Source organism: Zootermopsis nevadensis, unplaced genomic scaffold (assembly GCF_977971745.1).
Source record: "Zootermopsis nevadensis isolate Lab colony 2312 unplaced genomic scaffold, Znev_1.0 Znev_ptg000028l, whole genome shotgun sequence".
NCBI classification, from domain to species: Eukaryota; Metazoa; Arthropoda; class Insecta; order Blattodea; family Termopsidae; genus Zootermopsis; species Zootermopsis nevadensis.
In genome coordinates this window covers 20,244,105-20,271,043 of record NW_028259160.1, presented here as the reverse complement: position 1 = coordinate 20,271,043, position 26,939 = coordinate 20,244,105, and the positions used below count along the sequence as shown (strand labels likewise).

The 26,939-nt window shown below is 38.4% G+C and overlaps 1 protein-coding gene across 5 annotated transcripts in view; it reads left to right on the top strand.

Annotated features, from left to right (window-relative positions):
- The window catches only part of dsd (attractin-like protein dsd), a 64,648-nt gene extending 46,360 nt beyond the window's left edge, over positions 1-18,288 (top strand). For 3 of the 5 annotated variants that reach the window (XM_087357818.1, XM_087357816.1, XM_087357821.1), the window contains 6 exons: positions 1,260-1,424; positions 2,494-2,710; positions 4,572-4,650; positions 5,048-5,176; positions 6,628-6,742; positions 8,255-18,288. In XM_087357818.1, the coding sequence (XP_087213944.1) occupies positions 1,260-1,424; positions 2,494-2,710; positions 4,572-4,650; positions 5,048-5,176; positions 6,628-6,742; positions 8,255-8,388 (839 nt within the window). In that variant the 3' untranslated portion in view covers positions 8,389-18,288. The other 2 variants (XM_087357817.1, XM_087357820.1) reach the window with 2 other exon arrangements.
- The last annotated feature ends 8,651 nt before the right edge of the window (positions 18,289-26,939 follow it).

The following is a 26,939-nucleotide window of genomic DNA, read 5'->3' as shown; positions in this document are numbered from 1 at the left end:
CTAAAATCTGTCAAGTGACTCTTAACATACCCTTGAGCAAAGTGGCCATTTGACTATACCAAAATCAAAATGGCTTAGATTAAGTTTTCAGAAGTCAGAATCATAAACTTGAATAATATATTTATTTTATTTATAGTTTATTTTACGAAACTTTTTCAGTAACTCAGACTATATAGTGTTAAATGAAAGGTTTATAGTGAATAATAAATTTGAAAGCATGTGGAAGGAAGTGGTCGTGACCTAATTTTGGGTACTATCCCAGGATTTTCCTGGGGGAGGGGGAGGTATAGCTTCTACTCGTTCTTGACCTCAGCACCAGATGGGAGTGAGTGGTCAACATCACGGGCTTTACTCCTGGAAGAGGTCCTCGGTACACTTTGGATACAAGGCTGGGTGGGCCCCAGAGGTAGTCAGGACACGGGCTAGAGGAAAAATCCTCTGACCCTGCTGGGGATCGAGGCCCGGTTTTCCAGTTCGTACCCTTTCATTGTACTGACTGAGCTACCCTGGCTCCCTGAATACGAAGCAGGAGTGCTAACCACTCGACCATGACGTGTGGTTTGAACAGTATAAGACTGCAGAGTTTTAGAGAGTAATTTGTGACAATACAATCTTTGAATTAAAAAGAAAGGAAAATATACGTGTACTGACTTGAAGCTGCATGTGTTCTTTGCACCATTGCTAATCTACTGTGATACCAACTCATCTACTGGTAAATGTAAATGTTTAATTGAAGTAAAGCGTTCACCTTTGTTTTGTCATTGAACCTAGCAACACAGCTAAAAAAAAAGTCATTAACATTAATCTATGTTCTTCAGATTACACAGATGTATTGGTGTCTTTGTTTCATTGAAGTCTGGCGTAAGAAATTATATGTAGTGGAAGATGGAGAAAAGTTATATAAGGAAAAATAAAAGGAGGTTCTGAATGACTGAGTTATGATCTCAGCTTTATGCTTATATCAGTTCCATTTTTGGACTTAGAACATTTCAACCACTTGATTTTTCTTGCACAGAGTGGTTTGTCTCCTCCATTCAAGAGATTGAAGTCTGTTATGGCATGCCAGTGTACCAACTTGACATTGCACAGTCTGATGGAAGGGCTACTTCTTAATGTCTCCCATGGGCATGTAGGGTTCCAGAAATGTTAGTCCATCAGGAACTGGGGGCCCTGTTGTCTGACAGGCACTATACTGTACACACTGGTACATTTGAGGTGCACGCTCTTTACCGGTTACTTAGCATTGTGATTTATTTCAGATGATCTCACAATTGACTACCAGTTCACATTCAACCTGTCAAAGAAGGAGGATCGTCACTATACGCAGATAAACTTTAAGAACAGCCCCCCAAAACCTGATGTTGATGCCGATTTCAGTATCACATGTTCTGTCATGGCGAAGATGAATATCACCATGAAAACTGGTAATTACATTAGATTTTTTATACATACAGTCTTGTATTGAGTTGTGGGGAATTGTAAGAAACTGTGTGGCTAACTGCATGGAGTATAGCCTTTCTTGAAGACCTCTTAATTGCTTAGTGTGTCAAGAAATGTTTAAACTTACTGGTTTGATACTATGTTCACAACGGCTTAACACTTGACCTTATCCTAAGCCACATGAATTGAAGTGACATTTTATGTTCTTTTTTTTACCGTCATCACAGCGAATTGCACAGACTTGCATATTACTACACTGAATACCTTGAGTGGATCAAAAGTTTAACAGATAAACAAAATTTACTGAGGAAGACTTGGTTTGAAATTCTGTGAAATTTAATTTGACGTTATCTTTGAGAAAGCCAGAACCAGCAAGTATTAATAGGATGACAACATTTAACAGAGAAGCAGTGTCAGAAGTCTTTGATAGCCTGTTATCGCTATATGAGAAGTATCTCCTCCCTACCGTAAAAATCTTTATTCATGGTGAAACTAGATTATTGATATGAAAGCACATTCGCAGTTTGGTGCTGATATAAATTTCAAGAGAGGGAAAAGTGTTACAGTTTCGTGTGTTGTAAGCAAATCTGGATACTTTGTTTATCAATTGGAAATTTTTCCAACGGAAATGCATTACTCCATTTCTCGAGAAAGGGGACCTCCAAGGTGGAACAGCGAGGAATTGTTTGTTACGTGGTTGCACCACTATTCCGCAGATGCCAGATACTCACCTAATGAATAACTTTTCTTGATTTATGTCAATGATTTTGGTCATATTTCTTTACCAGGCTGTGACTTCTGCTGAAAAGATCCCGTTGTTATTCTTTCGATTCCAGCTAATACGTCTAACCAACTACAACATTTAGATTTAATATTCTGTGGCTGTTGTAAGTTCTTCTGAAGAAAGTGAGAACCACAGGGACTTTGTGGTTTTGTCAGCCTGATACATTATATGACATTGATCTGTGTGTGTGTGTGTGTGTGTCTCTCTCTCTCTCTCTCTCTCTCTGTAGTTAATATTTTAGAGTTCATCTGTTTCTTTTCTCCTTTCAGCCAACAGCGCAGAAAGGACACTCATTACGAACCACAACTGTACGTCGTTTCGAACACGCTTCAACAAGGCAGATCACATCTTTGGAGTCGAGGACAACGTCACATTCACAACGTTCTACGTATATGTGTATGACTTCCGCCCACCGCTGTGGATACAGATTTCATTTTCACAATATCCAAAACTGAATCTGCAGCAGTTCTTCATCACCTTTTCAACGTTAGTAATTTGCATATCGCTTTTGTCATTTCGTATATTATTTTAAGAGCTACTGCATATTACAGTCAAGTGAATGGCATGCCTGTTTTGAGGACCTGCGTTCATTTATTAATCCAGAGAAGTTTTATACAGTAACAGGCCTCTTGTCATGTATCTGGGAAGAAAATGGTTTAGAGTGGTTGATAACACATATTTTTACTGACAGTTTTCGTCATTCACTCATGTGAACACCGAATTAGTGTGTGGACACAGTAATTAACCAATGTGTAAGAAAATGCAGGGAATTTCTTGACCTAGCTAATAACTATCAGCTTTAAGTAAATTTATTGCTTTGTAATGTACACAGATTCTTATGGGCTGAGATTACTTTCTGCAGCACCTACCCAATATTTATTCATATATTATCTGTCACAGAGTTAAGCCTTTATACAGCCTGGCTTGTGATTCTAATTGTTATTGTTCGTATAGTTATCTTATTGTGTTTTAGTACCTTATAGGGTGGGTGAATCTTTCAATGTTTTGAGGCGTAATATTTAAATTCAATTTTTCTATAGGTGCAAATAGCCTTAGAAGTTGGCGTGCCTCTAAACCCACACTCCCCTTCAATAGCTTGACAGTTGAGAGCATAGTGTATTTACTGAGGTGCCACATAAATAAATGGCGTGTGGGCAACAGTTTAATATCCCTGACCACTCTGACTGATATCAATTTAAATTTCACAGTAGTGTCTTTGTAAGGGGTGGGATTGTCTCATGCAGACACACAAGAAGAGGAAAGTCTCTTTACACTTTTTTGCAAATGTATCTGAAAATTTCAGTATCAGATTTTTGTATATCTTGGACCAAGATGACTTTTTGTTAACCTCTCTGTCCCTTCTCATCCTGTCTTTCACATTCCTTTCAAAGTATGAAACCTGAATAGATGGACCGTGATGCTCCCCACAGAAAACATTTAAATATTTTTATGTGCTACAGTAATTCCAGAATAAGTATTCATTTTCCTATATTTATGAACAAGAGAGGAAAGATGCACTACAATTTTGAGTTTGTATAGTTTCAAATCTTTTCTTTGTGTATTTCACTGATATGAATGTCCATTTATTTCATGTACAATCAGGAGTTGAATAGCTAGTCAGTATGCATATCACACGTAAGATTTGAGGTTTTCACAGCGGTGAGTATGAAGATTTCTGTCTTCTGGGTTATTGCGCTGTCTAGTCTGGTAGATGTTTACCAACGTTTCAGAGGTCATACTGCTTCCATCATCAGGGCGACGAGTATGAAGATTTCTGTCTTCTGGGTTGTTGCGCTGTGTAGTCTGGTCGATGTTAACCAACGTTTCTGAGGTCATACTGCCTCCATCATCAGGGCGATGAGTATGAAGATTTCTGTCTTCTGGGTTGTTGCGCTGTGTAGTCTGGTCGATGTTAATCAACGTTTCAGAGGTCATACTGCCTCCGTCATCAGGGCGATGAGTATGAAGATTTCTGTCTTCTGGGTTGTAGCGCTGTGTAGTCTGTTTGATGTTAACCAACGTTTCAGAGGTCATACTGTCTGGTAAATCCTAGGTTTCAACAACATTCAGGCTTTTACGGTAACATAGATACCAGAATACATGCTGTCTTGGTCTTCAGTCCAAATCCACACACCATCTGAACCCATTAGAACCTGAAGTCTTACATGCCCCTAATATTTTTTTGTATTCATATTATTCGGTGTGTTGTTTTCTTTTATGCAGCCCAGTGCACATGTGACGTGCTCAAACTCATATGAGCACTACAGGTTGTATAAGACTGAATGAGCATACAAGATTTGCTAGATTCTTTGTGTAGTTATTTTACATTCCATTTATATTTTTGTAGCTGCTTCTTGCTGTTGCTTCTCGTGGCTGCCATTCTATGGAAGGTCAAGCAGAAATATGACATGTACAGACGGCGCCAAGTAAGTACATCGTTTGTTTGATCTTGTGGAAGCAATGATTCATAATTTAAAAGTTACGTGTTGTGTAAAGAAGAGACTGCATTCTGGTATTAACATTTATTCTCATGATGACTGTTTTCAGCTTATGCATTGTTAGTTTCTGATGATGGGTTCTTTTCATTGTCAGAGTAATTCTGAGTACAAAGTTGCATGAGAGTGCTCACGTACCCACACACCTCGTTATGTAAAGAGCTGAATATTTGTCTAATGTAGAAGTTAAAAATGAAAAACTAAGAGCTGTCAGTTATTTTCGGTGTGTGCATTGAATTATCATTTTCATCACATGATACAGAGTCATTACGCTACTTATCTTTCCATGGAAGATGTGTAATAAATGTAGTATACTTTTATTGTTTAGAGGTTGTTTGTGGAGATGGAGCAGATGGCCAGTAGACCATTTTCGCAGGTTCTAGTGGAGATTGAATTGCGGGAAAAGGCAGACCTCTGTTCAAATACAAATCCTGCAACCCTCAGAAAGAGGAAAAAGGTGAGTCAAGTGATAGCCATTACTTAGTTTTGTTTTAAAATTCTAGAATAGTGGAAACTAATGATATTCAGCAATGGTGTAAAAGTTGTAAGGTACAGTCCCATACATGATTTTTACCCATTATGTTTAAGAAACCGCTTCGTTTAGCTAATACAATGTGATATTAGGGCTCAGCAGATCTCAGGCGCTTTTTCTACGTAATCTATGTTATCATTTGGAAAGAATATATGGAGCAATATGACTGGCATAATTAGTAATTTGAATTGATAAAAGCCATTCGAAATGCGTGCTGCAGAGCCTTCCAGTTGTGTGGGTTATCGTGAATGTCATTGAACAATGTCTTGACAGTGTGCTTGAGTTTCGGGCAAGTTATATGATGTGTTACATTGATAAATAGCGCTGTAGTCAAAGAAGCAATTTATTCAAATGTATCCTTTATCATATAGCCACGGTGGTCTAGCGGTTAGAACGCTGGCCTTGTAATCCTGGGGTCTCGGGTTCGATTCCCGGCGGTGCCCGAATTTATAACTTGTGTTGGGCAAGGCCGTGGTCTAGGCAACACGGAGTTTTCCACCGGGGGCTTCCCCGGTTTCTCCGTGGCATCCCAACAAATACTCCATTCACACACAGAAGAAGGCAATGGCAAACCACTTCTGGATCATCTGCCAAGAACGTATATGAACAGGTCCCAGTCCGAGAAAAGGATGGAAGGATCCTGTTCATATGGACCTTTCGTCAGACAGAACACTAAATAATAATAAAATGAGGTGGTCTAGCGGTTAGAACGCTGGCGTTGTAATCCTGGGGTCTCGGGTTCGATTCCCGGCGGTGCCCGAATTTATAACTTGTGTCGGGCAAGGCCGTGGTCTAGGCAACACGGAGTTTTCCTCCGTGGCATCCCAACAATTACTCCATTCACACACAGAAGAAGGCAATGGCAAACCACTTCTGGATCATCTGCCAAGAACGTATATGAACAGGTCCCAGTCCGAGAAAAGGATGGAAGGATCTGTTCATATGGACCTGTCGTCAGACAGAACACTAAATAATAATAAGATGAGGTGGTCTAGCGGTTAGAACGCTGGCCATGTAATCCTGGGGTCTCGGGTTCGATTCCCGGCGGTGCTCGAATTTAGAACTTGTGTTGGGCAAGGCCGTGGTCTAGGCAACACGGAGTTTCCCCGGTTTCTCCGTGGCATCCCAACAATTACTCCATTCACACACAGAAGAAGGCAATGGCAAACCACTTCTGGATCATCTGCCAAGAACGTATATGAACAGGTCCCAGTCCGAGGAAAGGATGGAAGGATCCTGTTCATATGGACCTGTCGTCAGACAGAACACTAAATAATATAATCCTTTATCATAGTGTTAAATTTCTATCATTGTAATGTATAGAGAATGTGGTGCCTTTATACTTGTCTGTATTAGTTCAAGTGCACTCGTTACAGGACTCACCCAGTCCGATTGCTCTTGAACCGTGTTGTGGGAACAGAGCTGCTGTCCTCTCTCTTCTTGTTCGACTGCCAACAGGTGGTGAGGTGTTTACGCCTTCAGGACAATCAGGTCAGTGTGCTATCCTGTTGCTATGTAAATGACCTTGTGAACACTAACAAGTGTGAATAAAAGTCAAGATACACCACAAAGTGTTTCGAAATCATGTGTGTTAACATAGATTTTATGTAATGTCATACCTCAACACCAAAAATAGAAGAGGTCTTATTATTAAGTATTTAGTATAGTGACTGTTGTAGGATTTGAGGTTTTGATTGCCGTCTTCTGGGTTGTTGCGCCGTGTAGTCTGGTAGATGTCCACCAGGGACATCGCGATGAATGGCCCTGATGACGGAGGTAGCATGACCTCTGAAACATTGGTGGACATCTGCCGACTACACGGCGCAACAACCCAGAATTTATCCTGTCTTTTCTGGAGTAATTGATCCTGTATAAACCAAATTGAGTTACACTAAATAAGTGTTCATAGTAAAATCAGAAAGTAAGTTTATGTGGCATGTAATTTGTAACCCAAACAAATGCACAGTGACGCTGCACATGTAAGAGAACATTGTTTTAATAAGGAAATTAAACTGGAACAATAATTCTCTTAGGTCTGTGCAAGAAAATTTTCAGTGGTTCAAGCGAGAGATTTTAGAAAACATGACCGTGGTATGCAATCTAGCAATTATTGACTATTTTCAGGTTAGCAGACACATCCAGAAGGCCTCATATTTAAGAATAATCATTTCTAGAAAGGTATTGAGACAGTGAAACAGGACACTAATCTAACAGAAGACAGCAGAACTCCTCTGAGGGTATGATAAGTGTTAGTCTTCCTGGAGGATATAATTTACAAGTCATACAATGATGTATCATTAATACTGAAGATTGACTAAATCATCTGAAGTTATGCGCCTTGTTTAATTTAGATTTGTCTTACTTTTTGAGACTTTAGGTCGGTCAGGGCTGTGGAGTCGGAGTCGGAAGCAATTTTAGGTGGAGTCGGTAAAAATGTACTGACTCCCACTCCGACCTCGATATAAAATATTAGGAACAATTTCAATACCGTGTGAGCCATCGCCGGCCTCAAGCTTAGGGAGATTCAACGACGCGTTAAGCCACATGGTGTGGGAATAATGCTTTGTAACTTTGGCTCCGGTACCTTAAGAATACAAACTGTTTACAAATCAACTGATTTCTGCAATAACCATTAGACGTATATTTAAATGTATGTTATAAGTCTAAAAGTAGGCTGATGATTCACGTGGTGGTGATGAAATCTCTTATGGTGCCATTTACCATTTTAGTAGGTTTAACCTTATTAATACATATTGAGCTTAAATGAAGGAGTGAAGAGTCGGAGGTTTTAGTACCGACTCCACACCCCTGGTTATGACACCTTGCAGTCTTGTAGAAACATATTACCTCATCTTTAGAATATAAGATTGAGGCATCATGTTCTTGTTGATAACCACCATTGACATGATCTTACTGTTCTCGACTTTCAGACATACAGACTCTTTGAAACTATTCATAATTATGTTGGAAACACTGAAGTGCTGGCATTTTCTTGTTTCGTAGCAGGTTTGGCAATAGCATCAGCACTGGTGACTCTGGGTAATCCTCGTAAAGTCAGCATTGACCCTACAGGAAAAGCAGACGCAAAGTGCAAATCTCGTAAGTCATCCAGCCAGCATCCGGAGAGCTGCATCTAGTGTATGGTGGTGTTCAGTGTCGCTACTGTGTCACGAGCAAGCAAACTGCGTGCATTACAACACAAGATTATAATTACTGTACTTTATTGAACATGCCTTTGTTTGACGTACTAGTGATGTGCGAACAGAGTTTTTTTTAAGTCAAGTTGAGTTCGAACCGAACAGTATTAAAATTCTTGAGTTTCGAGTCGAGTTCAATCACCTTTTATTAGGCCTATTTTGTTCGACGCCAAAGAGTACACTTCACTAGATATACGTTATGGTTCAGAGCTATCTTGTACTTTTTCCTCTTGTGACTGGATCAGGATTATGTTCATTGATTTCTTTCTCAGTTACATTTATTGCTAACTTGACCTCATCTTCTGACAACAGCGTGGCTTTAAATCTATGATCCATAAACATCGCTAGAGCGTTTGGTTTCATTTTCCGGTAATTGGAAAAATTAGCTTTGATTTTATGAAATTCTCCAGCAGTGTTTGTATGCAGATTATTAGAGGAATTACCATGGTTCTCCACTTAATTCTATGCGTGCTAGGTCTATAGGTTGTAAAATGTTGGCCATTTCAATTACTGTCTGCCATTCAGCTTGATTAAAACATTCCACCTTGCCACTCTCTGCTAACTCGGCAGAAACCGGTTCACTCTGTTCGTCAAGTCTACTAAACGTGTGATACTCGCAGCTCCATCGAGTATTAACATCCTGAATGAGATTGTGTTCAGGTTTTATTCTCTTGCTTACGACCGAGTCTTTCTCGTACCTGAACACCAAGACCATGACGTCGAACAATTCATCTTCGTTTTTGGCTCAGTTCGCTGAAGTCTGGTGTCAATTTTTTTGTATCAGTTGCATTGTGTGGGCAAGACAAGGGATAGAAATCTGTTGTGTCGCAGAGATTGCCGATACCATGCTTCTGGCGTTATCAGTAACAACGTGCATTGGTATTGTATACGCTTCTAAATTCCATTCCTCTAAATCAGTTTTCAGTTTTTTATATACCGCAGATCCTGTGTGCTGTCCAGGAAATTATGAATTGGCGAGACTGGATCATTCCATTAAAAAATCACACGTAACAGAAATATAGCTGTCTTCTGCTCGGGATGTACAATTATCTGTGGTCAGTTATAGTGATGAAGCGGAATCTAAGTCTTCGGTTAAATTTTGTTTGATTTCTGACTTGCAGATTGGAATACGTTTCAAGTATAACACTTCTAGAGAATACAGTTCTTGAAGGTACTTGATATCTAGGTTCCATTGTATGCAGGAACTGTTGGAATCTGCTATCTACCACCGCTGAATACGGCTGATGATCCAGTACCGTCATTTTTCCAATAGCCGAAGTAATTGCTTTCGCTCGAGGTTCAGGACTCATTTTCACTGCTTTCACAAAGCCACTGTCTACAGTCAGCTGTTTTGAAGTTTCTTTAGTTGTCCCCTTTTTACTGGTAATTTCTTTCTGCTTCCAGTATTCTCTATTCTGATGTGGATGCTAGGCCAAATGTCGAATCAATGTTGTGCTTCCAGTACGTATTTTGAGCGAAAGTTTGCGGATATTGCACTGTGCATTACTGTTTGATGTTGAAGTAAAAAGAGTTCCTCACAAGTGCACCTTTTTGAGTTTTTTTTCAGTCACTGAATTTTTAGACATTTTTTATTTTGTTACTTAATGGGGTAAAAATATTATTGAAATATAGTTATTCACATATTACTAAGCTTGTTCCACTGCAAAGGAACTAATAATAATTGCTAGTAGCAGACATAACAGTTCTCAACTTCCTTAAAAGTAAAAATGGCACAAACACTTCACATAACATTTAAGGATGGAAAATTTGCATGAACTGTGCAACAGTAAAAAAACTTATATGTGCAATGTATTTCATTAATAAGTGGATTTCAAACAGTGCCTCACTTTTAGTGCTCGTTAGCAGCGATAAATAGTCCTGTTCTAGTTTTCAGGCGTTTGGATTTTTATTTCTTCAAAGTGGTTAATTGTTTTTGATTACATACATTTTTGTTTTGCATAAAGAGTTTGATTTTAGAGATGACCAACCGTAAGCACGAGTTCGGCTGATATTGGTTATCGTCGGTTAACGTTATGAGCCGATACACCAAAGACAACAGTCCCGCCTTATCGGTGGTCACATCTCCCATGCGCGCATATATCCAACCAAAATACATGTAGAGTGAGAGATCGATGCTCACTATGCGCTATCGATAACACTACGAGCTGAAAGTCGATTGCTGTATCGATTGTGAAGAGAATGGATCCTAGGCGCGATATTGGAAATGACGAAATAATAGTCGAAACTCGATTTTTTTGAAAATTTTCATTCGTTCGAGCCGAGTTTTTTTTTAAATCGACTCGAAATTTCGAGCAGTTCGCACATCACTAACACATACACATTCAAAATCTACCTCCAAGTTATCTTTCTTTGTTTCTGAAATGCCTTACTTGTGACCCTAAATTACAGAAATATTGTCTGCTTAAAATTGTTTAGTTTGCTGAATATTATTTGGCAGTGGTGAGTATTAGTACCCGCTAAAGGGACTACTGGTCATATTAAACGATTAAAAATTGTAATTTAATATATAAAGGTCTGTCCATATTTAGTGCCAAGAAGTTAGGTTACACAACAGACTTTTATATCATTAAAATTGGAGATTGCATATTCATATATACTCTCATTTTCTAGTTCTTCTGTGGTTTCCTAATCATGATTTGTATTTAAACAGTGGTTAACTGCTACATACTTCAGAGTGACTACAATATTATTCATCAATTAATCAATTAGAATACTACAAAAATAATTGTAAATTTTTATATTAAAGAAAATTCCTTGTTTGTTCATAAAAGATTTCGAGAAAACGATACATTTTAGTTTCACGTTAATGGAAATGATGTAATTTGCATGTTGTAATACATATGATAACGATTCTACATCTAATTTAAGATATAAATAATTCAAGATATAAAAGATATAAAATCTAATTTAATGTGTGTGTGACATGTCCTTGAATGGCCATGTAAAATATTAGACACCAGTTCAAGAATCTTGAAAATGAAGTATATGAATAGTTGCCTTCAATAAGCATATAATTTTAAACTATATTTCTGTGTTATGTGTATATTTAAAACAATTTCTGTTGTAAGTTAGCAATATTATTCTGTTACAGCTAGGGATGTCAGTCAATTTCAGTTGAATGACGTAATCAAGAACCATGTGAGCAGACTGTACCAGTACAGTCACTTTTCCATGTGGTTCCTCATTTGAATGTTGTATGCATATCTGAGTGTAAGTGACATGTAGCGTCTAGTCTAATGTGCTGAGATGTATGCTTACTTTACTTTAAAGAGGAGCGGAAATCTTGGCTAAGAGAGTTCAAGTTCAAAATCGGTGCAATTCCAATATATATATATTCCATATGACTTGGAATACAGAACTCACTGTAGGATTACTAAAAATTATATTTCCTTTATTCTCTGTGAGATATTTGAATTGAGAAGTGGTTATCAGTTAACCATTTCTTGGTTCCAGTAGTTCAGACATGTTGTTACTTCGGGTTAAGTGGTAAAGATGCTGTCGTTTTTTTATTTATACCAAATTAAGGATGCGTAAAATTGTTACTTGGCTCATTCTGGCCTAAATAACTAAAACAAGAGTAGATACCACAAAACCAACTAAAACTGGAAACATCTTAAATGAATATATTATGAAAGGTAGCGGGAGAAGCAAAGATATGAGGCATCAGTACAGGATGCAAGAAATGAGAGAATGCTTGAATATTGGGAAGAGTTAGTGAAAGAACCGCCTGTCGTGAAAGGCACTCGATGGAATTGTGAAAAATGGAAGGAATTTCTACAACACTGCATAAAAAATGACAAGATTCACACTCTGGAGGGAACAGGCTTATGACCCGAAAGAAAAGAAAGAGAAAATGGAAGAAGACCACCTGAAAGCCAGGTGATACGTAGAGCTCGTAACTTAGGATCACAGGTGTGAAAATGCACTGCTTGCTGTCGCAGAAAGCATGGGGTGTGGAGCAATTTTGGAATGATGGTAGTGCTTTGAGAAAAATGAATCTCACTTAAAGTCACCCAACACTGAACCCAGATCTGTATGTTGAGAAGCCACCATCAAGTCATGCAAGGTATTGCATGGCCTCGAGAAGAAATAATTGATATTTAGAGACACTCACTCACTCTATGGCGCAGGAAATTCTTTGAAAATTTTAATGTGTATTTGGCTTGTTAAAGATTAGACCACTTTCTTTATTGAACCCAGAGGTTCATCACCATATTCACAAAATGCTGCCACCAGACTCTATCCTAAGCCAGCTGCATCTAGTTCGCTCCATCAATTCCTGTCTCCCTAAGGTTCATCTTAATGTTATCCTTCCACCTTCGCCTAGGTCTTCCCAGTGCTCTCCTCCATTCAGGCCTCCCGACCAACAACTTGTGAACGTCCCTCCCGACCCCAGTGCATGCTGCATGTCTCACACACCTCATCCTCCTCGATTTAATCACCATAACAATATCAGGTGAGGAGTACAGGCCATGAAGCTCATCATTGTGCATTTTTTCCGTGATCTGTCTCCCTCCATTTTACATCCAAATATCATCCTCAACACTTTGTTCTTAATACCCTCAATCTATTTTCCTCCCTCAAAGTGAGAGACCAAGTTTTGCACCCATGCATCACAACTGGCAAAAATACATTTATATATGTATGTGTGTGTATTTTTTTTTTCATGTATGTGCGTGCGCGTGTGTAAGAAAGAGAGAACAAAAGATTTTGGCTGAATGACAGCAATCATTCCGTGAATTTAATCTGCTGTTATTTTCGTCATAAATGTCACTCTGACTTGTTAGTGTCGTCCCCAAGTACATAAATTTTGTCACATTTTTGAAAGACTCATTACCTATCCTTATATTCTGGTTGTGTCATGAATTCTGATGCCGTGACATGATCATGTACTTTATCTTTTCTGCATTTATTTCTAGACTAACATCCCTATTAGCCCGTAAGCGTGTTTCTGCGTTGGCTCTTATAGTATTTATATTATCGCCCAACAGATTAATATCATCAGCATAGACCAACAGCTGATGTGTCCCATTCAATTCCAAACCACCCTGATTTTCTTGAACATTCCTGATGACATATTCTAAGGAAAAATTTAAAAGTGGCAGCGATAGTGCATCTCCCTGTTTCAGGCAATTCTGAATAGGAAGTGTATTAGATAAATATTTACCTCCATGAATTTTGCTAGAGTTTTCACTTAAACACATTTGAATTAGCCTGCCTAGCTTCTCAGTTACACCTAATTTTAGGTGTAAGGAGCTTCTCTTTTGATTGAGTCATAAGCTTTCTTGAAGTCTATAATAGTTGATGGATTACCCATTGTACTCCCACTTTTTCTCTGGCATCTGGCGAATATAGAAAATGTTTGCTTTTAGATCTATTTCGATGATCCTCAAAAATCGTATTGGCATATGGAGTCAGTCTTGCCAGAAGAATGTTGTATAAAATTTTGTAGGCAGATGGTAAGAGGGAGATTCTTTGATAAATTTGATAGTTAGTTTCATCACCCTTCTTATGAACTGGAACCAAAAAAGGTTCCTTCCTACATCACTGAGTTTCTTCGAATCAGATCTTTCTAAATCAAATTTTTGCCTTGCTTGTTTACTTACTGAAAGTCTCTGACTTAATTTTGCCTGTATCAAGTAATGGTCGGTATCACGGTCAGCTCCTACAAAGGATCTGACATCGAATGAACCTTCGTGTTGTCTTTTGTGAATCAAAACATTACCTGATTAATGTTTGACACCGTCAGCAGAAGTCCAAGTGTGTTTATGAATGTCAACGGTGACGGATTGTCGTGCTTTTGACAATTAGGTTTTTTCAAAGTTGCAAAATTTACTACTCTAATGTCATGTAGACTTACCAGTAGTCGGTTTAAAAAGTCCTCCCTCCTTACGTTTGCATTGAAATCTCGTAGCAAAATTTTCATGTAGTACCTAGGAACTGGTCATATACCTGTTTAGTTCCTCGTAAAAGTTATCCTTTGTTTCATCATCTTTGTCCTCGATGATATCATACCAATGACCCTTTAGAGTTACGCCGACATCCTGTCACTAACAAACTGTACTCTTTTAACTGCTGAAATAATCCTGTTATGTACAAAAAAAATCCCTGTCCCTAAGTGGTGAATAGCATTCCCTTTTTCATAGAAAAATATATCAGTTTCTGCTATTTGGTGCCCCTCCCCTTCCCGCCTAATCTCTTGTACTCTCATTACATCTGGGTTGTACTTCTCTAAATCCCCCGCTACTGATTTGATTGATACTCCTAATATTCCACGTGCCAAATCTCATGTCCTTTTCACATTGCTTGGGTCACGCCAAAGAATCAGTCCAGGTTTGAGGCGCCTTTAGTCATTTTGTTTTAAAATAAGTTTTTACGGTGAAGGGTCGTTACGCTTAACCCCCAAGCTGGGAGACCACTCCTTGTCGGCTGTCCACGACTACTTATTCAGCTTATTCACAGCTACTCTTCTCATCTGGAGGTCTTCTGCCTTCGCATCCTGAGTGCACACCGTGCCGTCGTAACATGGGACATTTGGAGATGAGGGAATTAAAATGTTAAATGCCATAGAGTGTGTGGGTGTGTGTATATGTATGTGTGTGCGCACATGCAGATGTGCACATACACATGCATGTGTGTTCATATGTGTGGGGCTCTTTCTGGTTAAAAACTGCTGAAGGCATGTTTTAGCTCCCTAGGTGTTTGCGTGTGTGCATGTGCGTGTACGTGTGTGTATATATGCATGTATGTATAGTTTGTATATAGACGTGTATACTCAAATGTAAGTATATGTGGACTTGCACATGTGTGTGTGTAGTCTGGCGTTTATCTTGGTGCTGTCAGTAAATTCATAATTTTAATTTATTAATTATTTATCTCAACTTATTAATAGGGTCATTTTGTCGTGAATGCTAGTACGGTGATATCTCGGTATGATAAATTTTTGAGGACTTTCAAATTATACTGATTACAGTGAGATTTTGATATAGCAAAAATTAAGAACCTAAGACTCTTTGTTTTTATAAAGAGCAATGCATTTTTATTGAATGATTGATATTAGGAAGTGTCGAACAATCATTCATGCAGTCATACTATTACAATGCAAACTAGACTGATCTAACATTTATGTGATTATGGAAAGTGTTTAAATGAAATTTTATGTGGTCAACTAATAAATAAGCACATTTTACATCACACCACCCACTGACTACTGGAGCCACTTTATTCATTATTTCATGCCATTTTTGCTTGATTGTTATCAGTTTTGTCATCACTGTCGCTGTAGGTAATTTCATGAAGTGTTTTCAACTTAGTCTGAAATTGACATGTCGTCATCATCAATCACTTTGAAGATTTCTGTCTACTGGGTTGTTGCGCCATGTAGTCTGATAGATGCCCACCAATGTTTCTTCTACCATACTACACAGCGCAACAACCCAGTAGACAGAAATCTTCGGACTCACCGCCGTGAAAACATCAAACCCTACATCAGTCGCTTTACTCTGCGCTATTTTGTGTACTAGGGGAATTAATGGCAGTTATGGTAAATGTTTTGTTCCTAATCATGATTTTACGCTCCATGCACATTGTAAATTGCTCTTTTGCTTATCTTGTTGCTTCGACGTTTGTAGTATGTTGGGAAAAGTAAGGTGTTGCCAGATGGAAAATGAAAATTGAAGTGAACTGTACATGACATAATATTTATTAATAAAAATCAGTTTTAATTAATACTGTGGTAATGTTAAACTGTCAGTTATTAAATTTATTCAAAATTGTATGGTACGTCAGTTGCACGTGAGCTCACCTTGCCTTTCCGACCAGTTGCAGTTCAAATGACGAGCTGACGTTAGGGATGGGGAAACTGATTGAGCGCACAGACAGAGTGACGTTGCAAAGTGTGTCTTACGTGGTTCAAGCACAATTCAGGCAACTGTTTGTGGTGAGTCGGAGGACTTGGGGTTTTACACAGCCAAATTTATATCACATAGGGAACATTGAAATGTGGTCAGCATTTTCTGTAAGGGATTGAAAGATATCATCACTTTTGCGTTGTTGTTGATGTTATTGTGATCATTAAACTGTGACACTAAAAGTGTTGTCATCAAAATATTTTGATCTCGTAGGTCACTTAAATGATACCCTGACTACATCTAGTGAATGTTTAACAAATTGTTTGAAAGGAAAAAGAACAGCTGTATATTTGAATTCTGAAACGCTACTTGTGTTGCCAGTTTACTCTTGTGTATATTTCATGTAGCTTCAGAAGGGTTAGCATGAAGATTTATGTCTTCTGGGTTGCGCTATGTAATCTTTTCGATGTTAACCAACGTTTCGGAGTTCATACTGCCTCCGTCATCAGGGCGATGAATCGCAGTATGACCTCTGAAACGTTGGTTAGCATCGACCAGACTACACGGCGCAACAACCTAGGAGACAGAAATCTTCATACTCACCGCTGTGAAAACCTCAAATCTTACAAGGGTTAGCGTGTTCTGAAACACACTTCTTGAAGTTTGTTCAGATGAACGAGTTTTTTCTCAAATGGGGACAGATTGTTACTGTGTTACATTTAAATTTTAGTAAAATATTTTTTTCATAAGAGGGCATGGTGCTTTGGTAGGGATCGATCTTTTTTTTATTACTGACAATTTGATTATTCTGCTGTTTCTTATACATGTAATAGAGACATTGTTTGAAATCATAAATATTATCATTCCTAAACATAGTATTCTGGTAATTTTACTTTTTATGTCTATTTAAATTATTATTTGTAAAAAGAAATCAGGGTTAAAATGTCAAACAAAATATTACAGTTTTGTCCACAACGGTGCCAATATCACCATACATTTCACATCATCTCAAAAAAATACACAAAAATTTTAAACTGTCTCATGTGTTCTGAAGCTTCGGAGTTTATTGCAATTTATTATGCTATTGATGTATTGAGGGATTTGAGGTTTTCACGGTGGAGAGTACAAAGATGGCTGTCTTCTGGTGACGTATTAATTGGCAACAGAAAATAATGGATGGTTAACTGAGTGGTCAGTCAGCCAGCTAGTCGTGGAAAACCCCACAATGTATATATTAGATATCTGCAGAAATTTAGGCTGTATTTAAGCAGTTGTAAAGAAAATGGAATAATTCACAAATTAGGGAACAGCAAAGATGAGTTGGTGGTATAGTTTCAATGAAACAGAGAATGTGAAAAGAATGTTAAGATGAATATAAACTTATACAGAAGTTGGACAAAAGACCAGTTAGTCATGTTCTTTACTGTAAACTGTAACAAACAGACTTAATAAATGTCAATGTCAGTCGTGAGGGACTGACAAAGAAGACAATAGAATTGCAAGATAACGAATGTAATAAGTGTTTTGTACGAAGTTGGAAGCCTTTCTTGCATGTACAGAGTCATTAACAGAGGGTTGTACCACACTAACGGATATCATTTGGAGTTGTGAAATTTCAGTTTTGTTTATATTATTGCCTGTTTGTACATACGGAGCAAAAATGCGGTGAAGTTTGTACAGAGCATTGAAAGTGTACAAGAAGAGATGCAGTCTGAAGGAAGGATATTATGCAAAATTTGACTAGTGACACGTTAACCCTGTTGCTGCGATGTTCGACCGTAGATATGAAAAACTTCGTTGCGTACGAAGTAATAGTTTTTAAACTTTGATGAGTGCTGCATTTAGACTTATAACTCAGTGTCAAGCCACAGCAGTGTATTATAGAATGGGTCAATTTGTCAATATTTTACAAAAATTTGTCCAAACGTGCTTGTAAACATTATAAAATAATGTACAATTTTTAAAATTATTTTGACAATTTTTCATATTAAGTTTGGCTGTCTTCAGACTCACCGCCAAGAGAACCTCAAATCCTACTCAATTTTTCAAAATTTGTACCTTGAATTGTATTATTTCAGGAAAGTGGTGAGAAAATAATTTTTAGCGAAAGGGTTTAATGTAAACACGGACAACGGTAGGGTTCGATTGGATGCTTCATAGATGAAGATGTGAAATAATCACTGGAAAGGAAATGATGAGATTTCAAATGAAACTTGAAATATCAGTTATTTGAGTTAAAATAATTACTACCATCTGGAAACCTTAAGATGTGTGTGGGCACCAATATGCATATTTGTCCGTGAAACAAAGACCTTATACGTTTCCAAATTATTTTTTTGATTCAGTGCAAATAGGCTTTTAAAAAATTAGAGTTCATGTTGAGTCTATTTGTTTCTTGTGACTGACACGCACAAGAACATAATAAGTTCATAAATAGCAATTTTTAAAAAAGTAATTTTCAGCACAAGTTATGAATACATGAAGATTTCCGTCTTCTGGGTTGTTGCGCTGTGTAGTCTGGTCGATGTTAACCAACGTTTCAGAGGTCATACTGCCTCCGTCATCGCCCTGATGACGGAGGCAGTATGACCTCTGAAACGTTGGTTAACATCGACCAGACTACACAGCGCAACAACCCAGAAGACGGAAATCTTCATACTCACCGCTGTGAGAACCTCAAGTCTTACATATGAATACATACTTTATATAACAGACCCTATGGTAAATAAAAGTAACATCCATTAATTTTAATTTTACTTATGATCAGACACAACCCAAGTACGCGCATAATTAATATTTATTCATGTCCTTCGTGCCTCACTTTAGGTGTCGGCAACATTTCGGTTAACGCAGGCCACGCTGGCTGTTTATATCATTGTAAAGGACCACAGAAGAAATAATGAAAAAATTTTGTGGGCAGTTAGCGAAACTGTTTGACTTAACGAGTAATAGCTGGCATTCACTTGAAAATGAATAATAGCTGTATTTCTTATTACCTTTCAAACAGTTGCTTTAAAGTCATTTTTAGTTTTATAAAATTTTAGTAATTTTCATATTGTTTTGTTAAATTTTTTATGGTTTGAATAATGGAGCAATGTACCTTTGTGCAATTATGTGATTGTAACATTACATTTACACATTTTTATTTCATTAAAGTTTCTTTTTTTATTGTTTGCCATTTTGGTTACATAATGTGTGTGTGTGTCGCTGTTCCTCAGGAGCAGAAAATTTTTGTCCTTGCATTGGCAAATTTCATATGTGAAGCACTGTTTAAAAAGCTCGTAGGTTTAAGCTAATCGCCATCTTGACGGACAACACAAAGAAAGAGCCAGGCTTTTGAGTGTGCACATGAGTTTGTAACAATTTAATATTTATTGTCCCGAGTAGGTACTCGGAATAGGTTTCAGGTAAAACGATACCAGACTTCATGACACAGATCTTGTCATGGAAACTGTGGACTATCAGATGCATCAAAACATCTCTGAGCTGGTAGTTTGCCCTCGTCCACTCACTTGGTGGTATAGATGTCAGTCCAAATTGCAATCTTATTTCATTCTCTCGTTTCTCTCGTTCTGGCTGCAGATTGTGTTGATAATAATAGAATTTTGCTCTGAGGTCTTGGATAAATAATTTATCCTTTTCAGTACACATGTTGGGGTCCACAGTGGCAGCGTGGGCCTTGTGCCGCTTGGTCGCTGGGACCGTGGGTTCGAATCCCACTCAAGCCATGGATGTTTTTCTGTGTTGTGCTGCCGATCCCTCGTCCAAGGAGTCCTACCAAATGTCCATAGATCGAGCCAACGAAAAGTTGGGACCCGCAGTGATCAGGCACTTGAAGAACGGGTCACTCCCAGTACACATGTTGTCTTAATGGTGTGTTCAAATAATTACCTTCACCTCTTTCAACATTTCAAGGTCAGTGACTAACAGATGGTCCAGAAGTAGCTGAATGTTGTATGTGATGATCAAGATGATCTTTGTTCTTAAGAGAGTCATTCAGGGACATGAATTTGACCTCTTCAAAGCTGTTCACAGCTTTCTTTGACATGAGCTGTGAAGGAAGTCCTGGTTGTCTGTAAATTGTTTTGTGTTTCCATTTGTCTTCAGGAATGCAGTTTGGTGTGGTACAGCTTAAAACTGGAATTAACACGTCCTGCCATTTTACATTCAATAGCTTCTACTGTTGAAGCCTTTGATAACACTGTCCAAGGTTAAGATTTTAAGGAGTTTTACCTCTGCTCTGTCATCTGGGAGTTAGTACACTTCTTCTTTCTCGGCTTTACAACCCGATGAGGGTCTTGGCCGCTCCCTTACAGAGGTTTTCTGATCTTTGGGAGTTAGTGCATTACCTGTCCATTTTGGCTCATTGAAGAGCTTCTAATTTCCTTATTTCAGTCCATTTGTGTAGGAATGTTGGTGCCTGACTGATCTACATGCTTTCTGACAGTTTTGTAGGTCTTCTGTTTTCAAGAATCATGCTTTGAATTGCTAGAACATTACTCATTGATAGCTGACTTATTTCAGCAACGTTCCTCACTGTCTGTCTCAGGAATCATAATTGTCGTTAGTGAATCATCACTATTTTCAGGAGGTGCTCTTAACTTACACTGAGGCCCATTGAACACTTGTTCTTACACCCATATCTGTAAATGAAAGCAGGAAGTACAAAATTTTCACTAAATGAATGCCAGATAATTTAATAATGAACTACGCCTTGGACAACCATAACACTAAACAAAATTGTATCATACATTCCAAAGTATTTACCTGGAACTAGCTGAGAAATTCTTAGTCGGAATGTAAAGTTTTCCCTGTTAATTGTCAGTACTCGGACACCCAATTTCACTCGAAAATTAATGTGAGGTTATGGTAGTACTTCCGTAAATGATGATGGGTCGAGCCATTTGGAAACAATTTCCTGAGCCAGGGTAAACTCAGATGTTATTACGCTCCTTTTTAACCTTTAATGGCTGGTTTTGGTTAATTGACGCTGTCACGTTCAGTTCGTTGGGCTTCTTCCCAATGGGACTTGAATGTTTTGTAGCTATAGGGTTGGTCACTCGTACATTTTGTTGAGAACAATTCATGTACAAATTAGAATCTCAGCTGTGTGAAATGATGGACTTCTCTTGAACTTTATATAATCATAAGATTACAAAGGTGAACATTTTATTTCAAATAAATATAAGTAGAATGTTTTTATTCGAATAGATTACATCCTCGAGTCAAATAAGGGATATTATTAAAATAATGTATGTTTAAAAATTGTTTTATTTTGCAGATATGTTATTATTTCCAATGTGGTGGGTTCATCACTAGAAGTTATTGTCCCTTTAAAACAATAATATTATTATGTGGCTTGTCTCGATAATGTGCTGCTGGGGGCTTAGTGTGCTTTATGTAGCTTACTAGGATTTTAATGCTGATGGTCAGATTATATTCTAGCATATTTCCATGTCATGGCATCCTGCATAATCAACTTGTATATGGTTTTGTAGTGCTCACTCTGTATCATACTAGAATAAGAAATTAGAGCACGGCACTGCGAAGCTATCAGCCAGATTTTAACTCTGTTGTTTAACAGTATACTACGGCCAACCGAACTATGCATGTGTCGCGATTATCTGTTTTATAGACTCTAAAGGTTTCTCACTTTGTATAAAAATTCCCCACTATTGGACTTCATCTTGAACTATTTGAAACCAGTCCCCAATTACATTCCCTGTTTCTTTAAGATTACAAAGTCGTAAGAACGTAAATGTTTTATGTTGAACATGTATGGATCCTGTATCAGAGAGACCTTACATGTTACCACGCAACCTGAATATATTCCACACAGAATTGTCAGTTCTTTGTCATTGAATTGCTGTTTGTGCTATGTTTGAATTTGCAGTTATTACGTATACTTTGTTGTGACTGTACATTTATGAAAGTGCTTGTATGTGGCATGTATCCTAAAGTTTCTAAAGTTTGGTTAGTTTGTACATACGTTTGCCGCTATGATAGAGTACTACTGCACCGGCCAATTGACGTTAATGAATCTGAACTCACGATTGATCCCCAAAGAATTTTGTTCTGGGTAATTAACATTTATGGGATTATGTAAAGTGGAGGATGAACGGTGTTCCCAGTCCAAGTGGAATATGTATATGAATGTAAATTAAGGTCTGATTCATTATAATTTTTGTTATGTTTGAATCAGTGCTTACAAATCCCAGAGTTCATTAGTGACAGGTAATACCAACATTGACTGACATCCGTAGTTCTAATAGTTATGAGCATTATTGTACTTGAAATAATATAATTGCATTTGATTCAGAGAAGGTAAAAGCAAATATTGCAAAAGTTGCCTCATGAAGTTGCGGTGTGGACGTGAAAAAGTGAATTGGCCTCGTTTTGTTGTTCTGTCCTTTATTTCATTTCTTCGCTGGACCGGGTAGTAAGTTTGGTCACAGACATTTTAAAATGCCAAAGACTGCAGAAACTCATTTCAGAGGGACACTGCCAGGCAATGGAAGGAACTGAACGCAACCTGGATTAGTTTTTGGGCGTTGCAAGTGTCGTGATACAGCTTCAGTCAGACTGTCGAACATTCCAGCGCATTGCATTCTACTGTACTGGCCTAAATTTAAGACGTGTGCAAATGGAAGTTCTGGGAAGTTCCCCTTATGTTTTATAGACTGATGTTTTGTATTGTGGAGAGGTGATGATTGTAATTGTAGTGAACATTGCAGTGGAGGTTATGTTGGGTTTGTAAGATTTGAGGTTATGACACGCAGAACACTTGGTGGTGCTATGGTGTGTCTCACGTGTTTAATTTTAACTCATTTTATGTGTAGTGGGAGCGCGAGAAGCTTTGCAAACGTAAGCTTTTTATCATTGTTGTGTCAGATGTGACATGTACATATTACACTTACTAGTACTCATTTTTAAAAAGGAGAAGCATGCATGAGCCTGCTGCCAGTTGTATCTAGTCGTCCATCTTTCTCATCGTGTGACAGTGTAATGAATTTTTTTAATGAATGAAATTAAACGAAGAGATTTTGTTTCCATTAAAACGGAGTTTCCAGCATCACTGTGGTACGTAACAATTCATTATTTCCTTGGACCATAATATCATAGGTTTGCGTTAAACTAGGACTGTCAGAGTCGTGTATGTTCGTTCAGGGAAATTGAATGGAATTACAAATCAAAGTATTAATAATATGCAGAGTAAAATGTTGAAGATTTTTCTTTACTGTGCAATAATTTATGAGATGTGGCTACAAAATAATGAGACAAACTTTCTTTAACAAATGGTTTTTTTTTCTGAACAGATTCTCCTCCATTTTTAATTTTTTGTTAAAGTAAATGATAAATATTAATATGTGTGATGTAACTTATAACAGTAGTGCCTTGGTAAAAATATGAAGCAGTTCTGAACATTACATGTGCTTGTAGTGAAAACATTTTTAGTGCCCCCCCCAATTTAGTGTGAATTTTGAGTAAAGTTTCGGTGTAGGAATACTTCAGACACGTCTGCAATAAACAGATATTTAATAAGGTTGATATGGCTAGAAGCAAGGTCGACAGTTATAAAGGTGTTGTTTATAAAGTATGACAGTCAGAAACACTAGAAATCATTGCACATGTAACACAGTAGTCCCTGAAAATCTGTAGGACGTCTTTCTGGATAGTTCAGGAGGATCATTGGCACGCAGGATCATTCTGAAGTACGTGAAATTGTTTACATAACAAAAGAAGTCCACTGAATTACTGCCTACATGGCGCGTAGTGAGACAGCTTTACTTTTACTCAGGATTAACACAGACTTTGCCCTATTTGACGATTCAATCTTAGCATTTCTTGGGTACGATTTCTTCTAGAGAATTATTCCTTTGACATTTTCGTTTTGTTTCGAGATTCTGTATCCGTTCCGCACTCTTTATGTCGAGATGTAACATCGTAAAATATTAACCTCAAAATTTTTAAAATTATTCAAAATTGCTACTACATGTAGCATTCAAATCTATGTTCCATCCTTTCATCATAAATAACCTTTGTGAGTCATTTGTACTCGTTCATGCCCCACGTTTAATGGGACCATACGTAATTGTTATTCATTGTTAACTGAACCTCGGCTGAACGATGGAAGGGCGGCCTCTGTCAGCCGCCATATTGGTTAATGTGTGGAGGGCATTGGATGTAGACGCCAGGGATGAAGATATAAATATCTGCAGGCTCCATGTCGTAAATCATTTAATAGGCGTCTGTTATAGCACCTCGGAGATTTATTAAAAATGAAATGTTCTATTTTTACTGTCAAGTACTCAGTGTTATAAACACTTCAGCTGTAATTATCAACTGCGTATTTCTAATACGAGAGGCAAACTATGATTCTTAAATAACAAGATGAAAGTTTCTATGTGGAATGTTTGCCACGAACCATTTACCACTTCCAAAAAAATGTTTTATTTTTTCTCAGTGTTGGCGAAACGTGTTTCTATTCCCCTTTTGGTTCTGGATTAGTGGGCTAATTTCAATAGAAAGTCACAATTCGAAATTTTCTTCCGGTGACTGGCCGCTGTAAATTCAGACTTGGCGGTTGGTTCACGTCGTGACGCTGTTATTTAGACCAATTTTTACATAAATTCAATTAATATCGGTCGTCCGACCTCCTCGGGGCGAAATATTGCAATGTTCTGTCAAAGTACTGAGTTTAAAGAAGTTTTTAACTTCCTGAGTGTGTTAAGTTCTTCGATTTTATTTTTATTTTTTTTATTTAGTGTTCTGTCTGACGACAGGTCCATATGAACAGGATCCTTCCATCCTTTTCTCGGACTGGGACCTGTTCATATACGTTCTTGGCAGATGATCCAGAAGTGGTTTGCCATTGCCTTCTTCTGTGTGTGAATGGAGTAATTGTTGGGATGCCACGGAGGAAAACTCCGTGTTGCCTAGACCACGGCCTTGCCCAACACAAGTTATAAATTCGAACCCGAGACCCCAGGATTACAAGGCCAGCGTTCTAACCGCTAGATCACCTCATCTTATTATTATTTAGTGATCTGTCTGACGACAGGTCCATATGAACAGGATCCTTCCATCCTTTTCTCGGACTGGGACCTGTTCATATACGTTCTTGGCAGATGATCCAGAAGTGGTGTGCCATTGCCTTCTTCTGTGTGTGAATGGAGTAATTGTTGGGATGCCACGGAGAAACCGGGGAAACCCCCGGAGGAAAACTCCGTGTTGCCTAGACCACGGCCTTGCCCAACACAAGTTATAAATTCGGGCACCGCCGGGAATCGAACCCGAGACCCCAGGATTACAAGGCCAGCGTTCTAACCGCTAGACCACCTCATCTTATTATTATTTAGTGTTCTGTCTGACGACAGGTCCATATGAACAGGATCCTTCCATCCTTTTCTCGGACTGGGACCTGTTCATATACGTTCTTGGCAGATGATCCAGAAGTGGTTTGCCATTGCCTTCTTCTGTGTGTGAATGGAGTAATTGTTGGGATGCCACGGAGGAAAACTCCGTGTTGCCTAGACCACGGCCTTGCCCAACACAAGTTATAAATTCTGGCACCGCCGGGAATCGAACCCGAGACCCCAGGATTACAAGGCCAGCGTTCTAACCGCTAGACCACCGTGGCGGTGTTATCAAAATCTACAAAGCTATAAAGAAGTTCTCATCTCCAGCGGTAGAAATCTGAAGATGTCTTCCTGCGACCTTTTAAATCAGTTTCTTTGACGTTGGCAAATTTAGAGACGAAACAATAACATTCCGACTCTGAAGATTTTTGATGATGTATTATTGAAATGAGCTTTCTGGACGTATCCATTCAGTTGAAGCACGACGTTTTGGAGACTGAAATCTGTCCCTGTCCTCAGAAAAAAGCTTTATTCTGTTGGGCCCAATCGATAGAGCTGGTCCCTATTTCCGGTGACAGGGACCAGCTCTATCGATTGGGCTCAAATCGAAGAGACAGACACCTCAATGGGCAAATTGTCTGATGGGACCAGTTGCAACATCTCCCAGTAAGAAAAAGTCAAAACCTTTCCAGTAATGTGTTTCTTACGCAAGAATCGTGTTACCTAGTAAGGGACGATGTCTTGCGCATGCGCAGGACTCAGCGCATAGTTCGCCTTTTGGTTAGGTTGTTGCTACAAAGGAAAGCAGCGCTGATTGGCAGTTCCGTTTTGAGTCTGTGCCAGCTCAAAGAGCTATGGCTCCAAGTCAGTGCAGAGAGGAAAGTGTGTGCAGTGAATTATCCGTCGCGAAGAAACGAGCGTGACGAATGGATGTCACAGTGACCAGTATTTCACGTGTTTCGGAAGGCAATTCGAATCGATGCCAAAACCCAGACGGTAGGACGGATAATGAACTGAGAAACATTATTTCAAGTGTTATCTATACAACATTGCGAAGCGCACAAACAATAGTGCTTAATTTCAATTTTGGTTTGTAATTGTGTAGAACAGCCACGGTGGTCTAGCGGTTAGAACGCTGGCCTTGTAATCCTGGGGTCTCGGGTTCGATTCCCGGCGGTGCCAGAATTTATAACTTGTGTTGGGCAAGGCCGTGATCTAGGCAACACGGAGTTTTCCTCCGGGGGCTTCCCCGGTTTCTCCG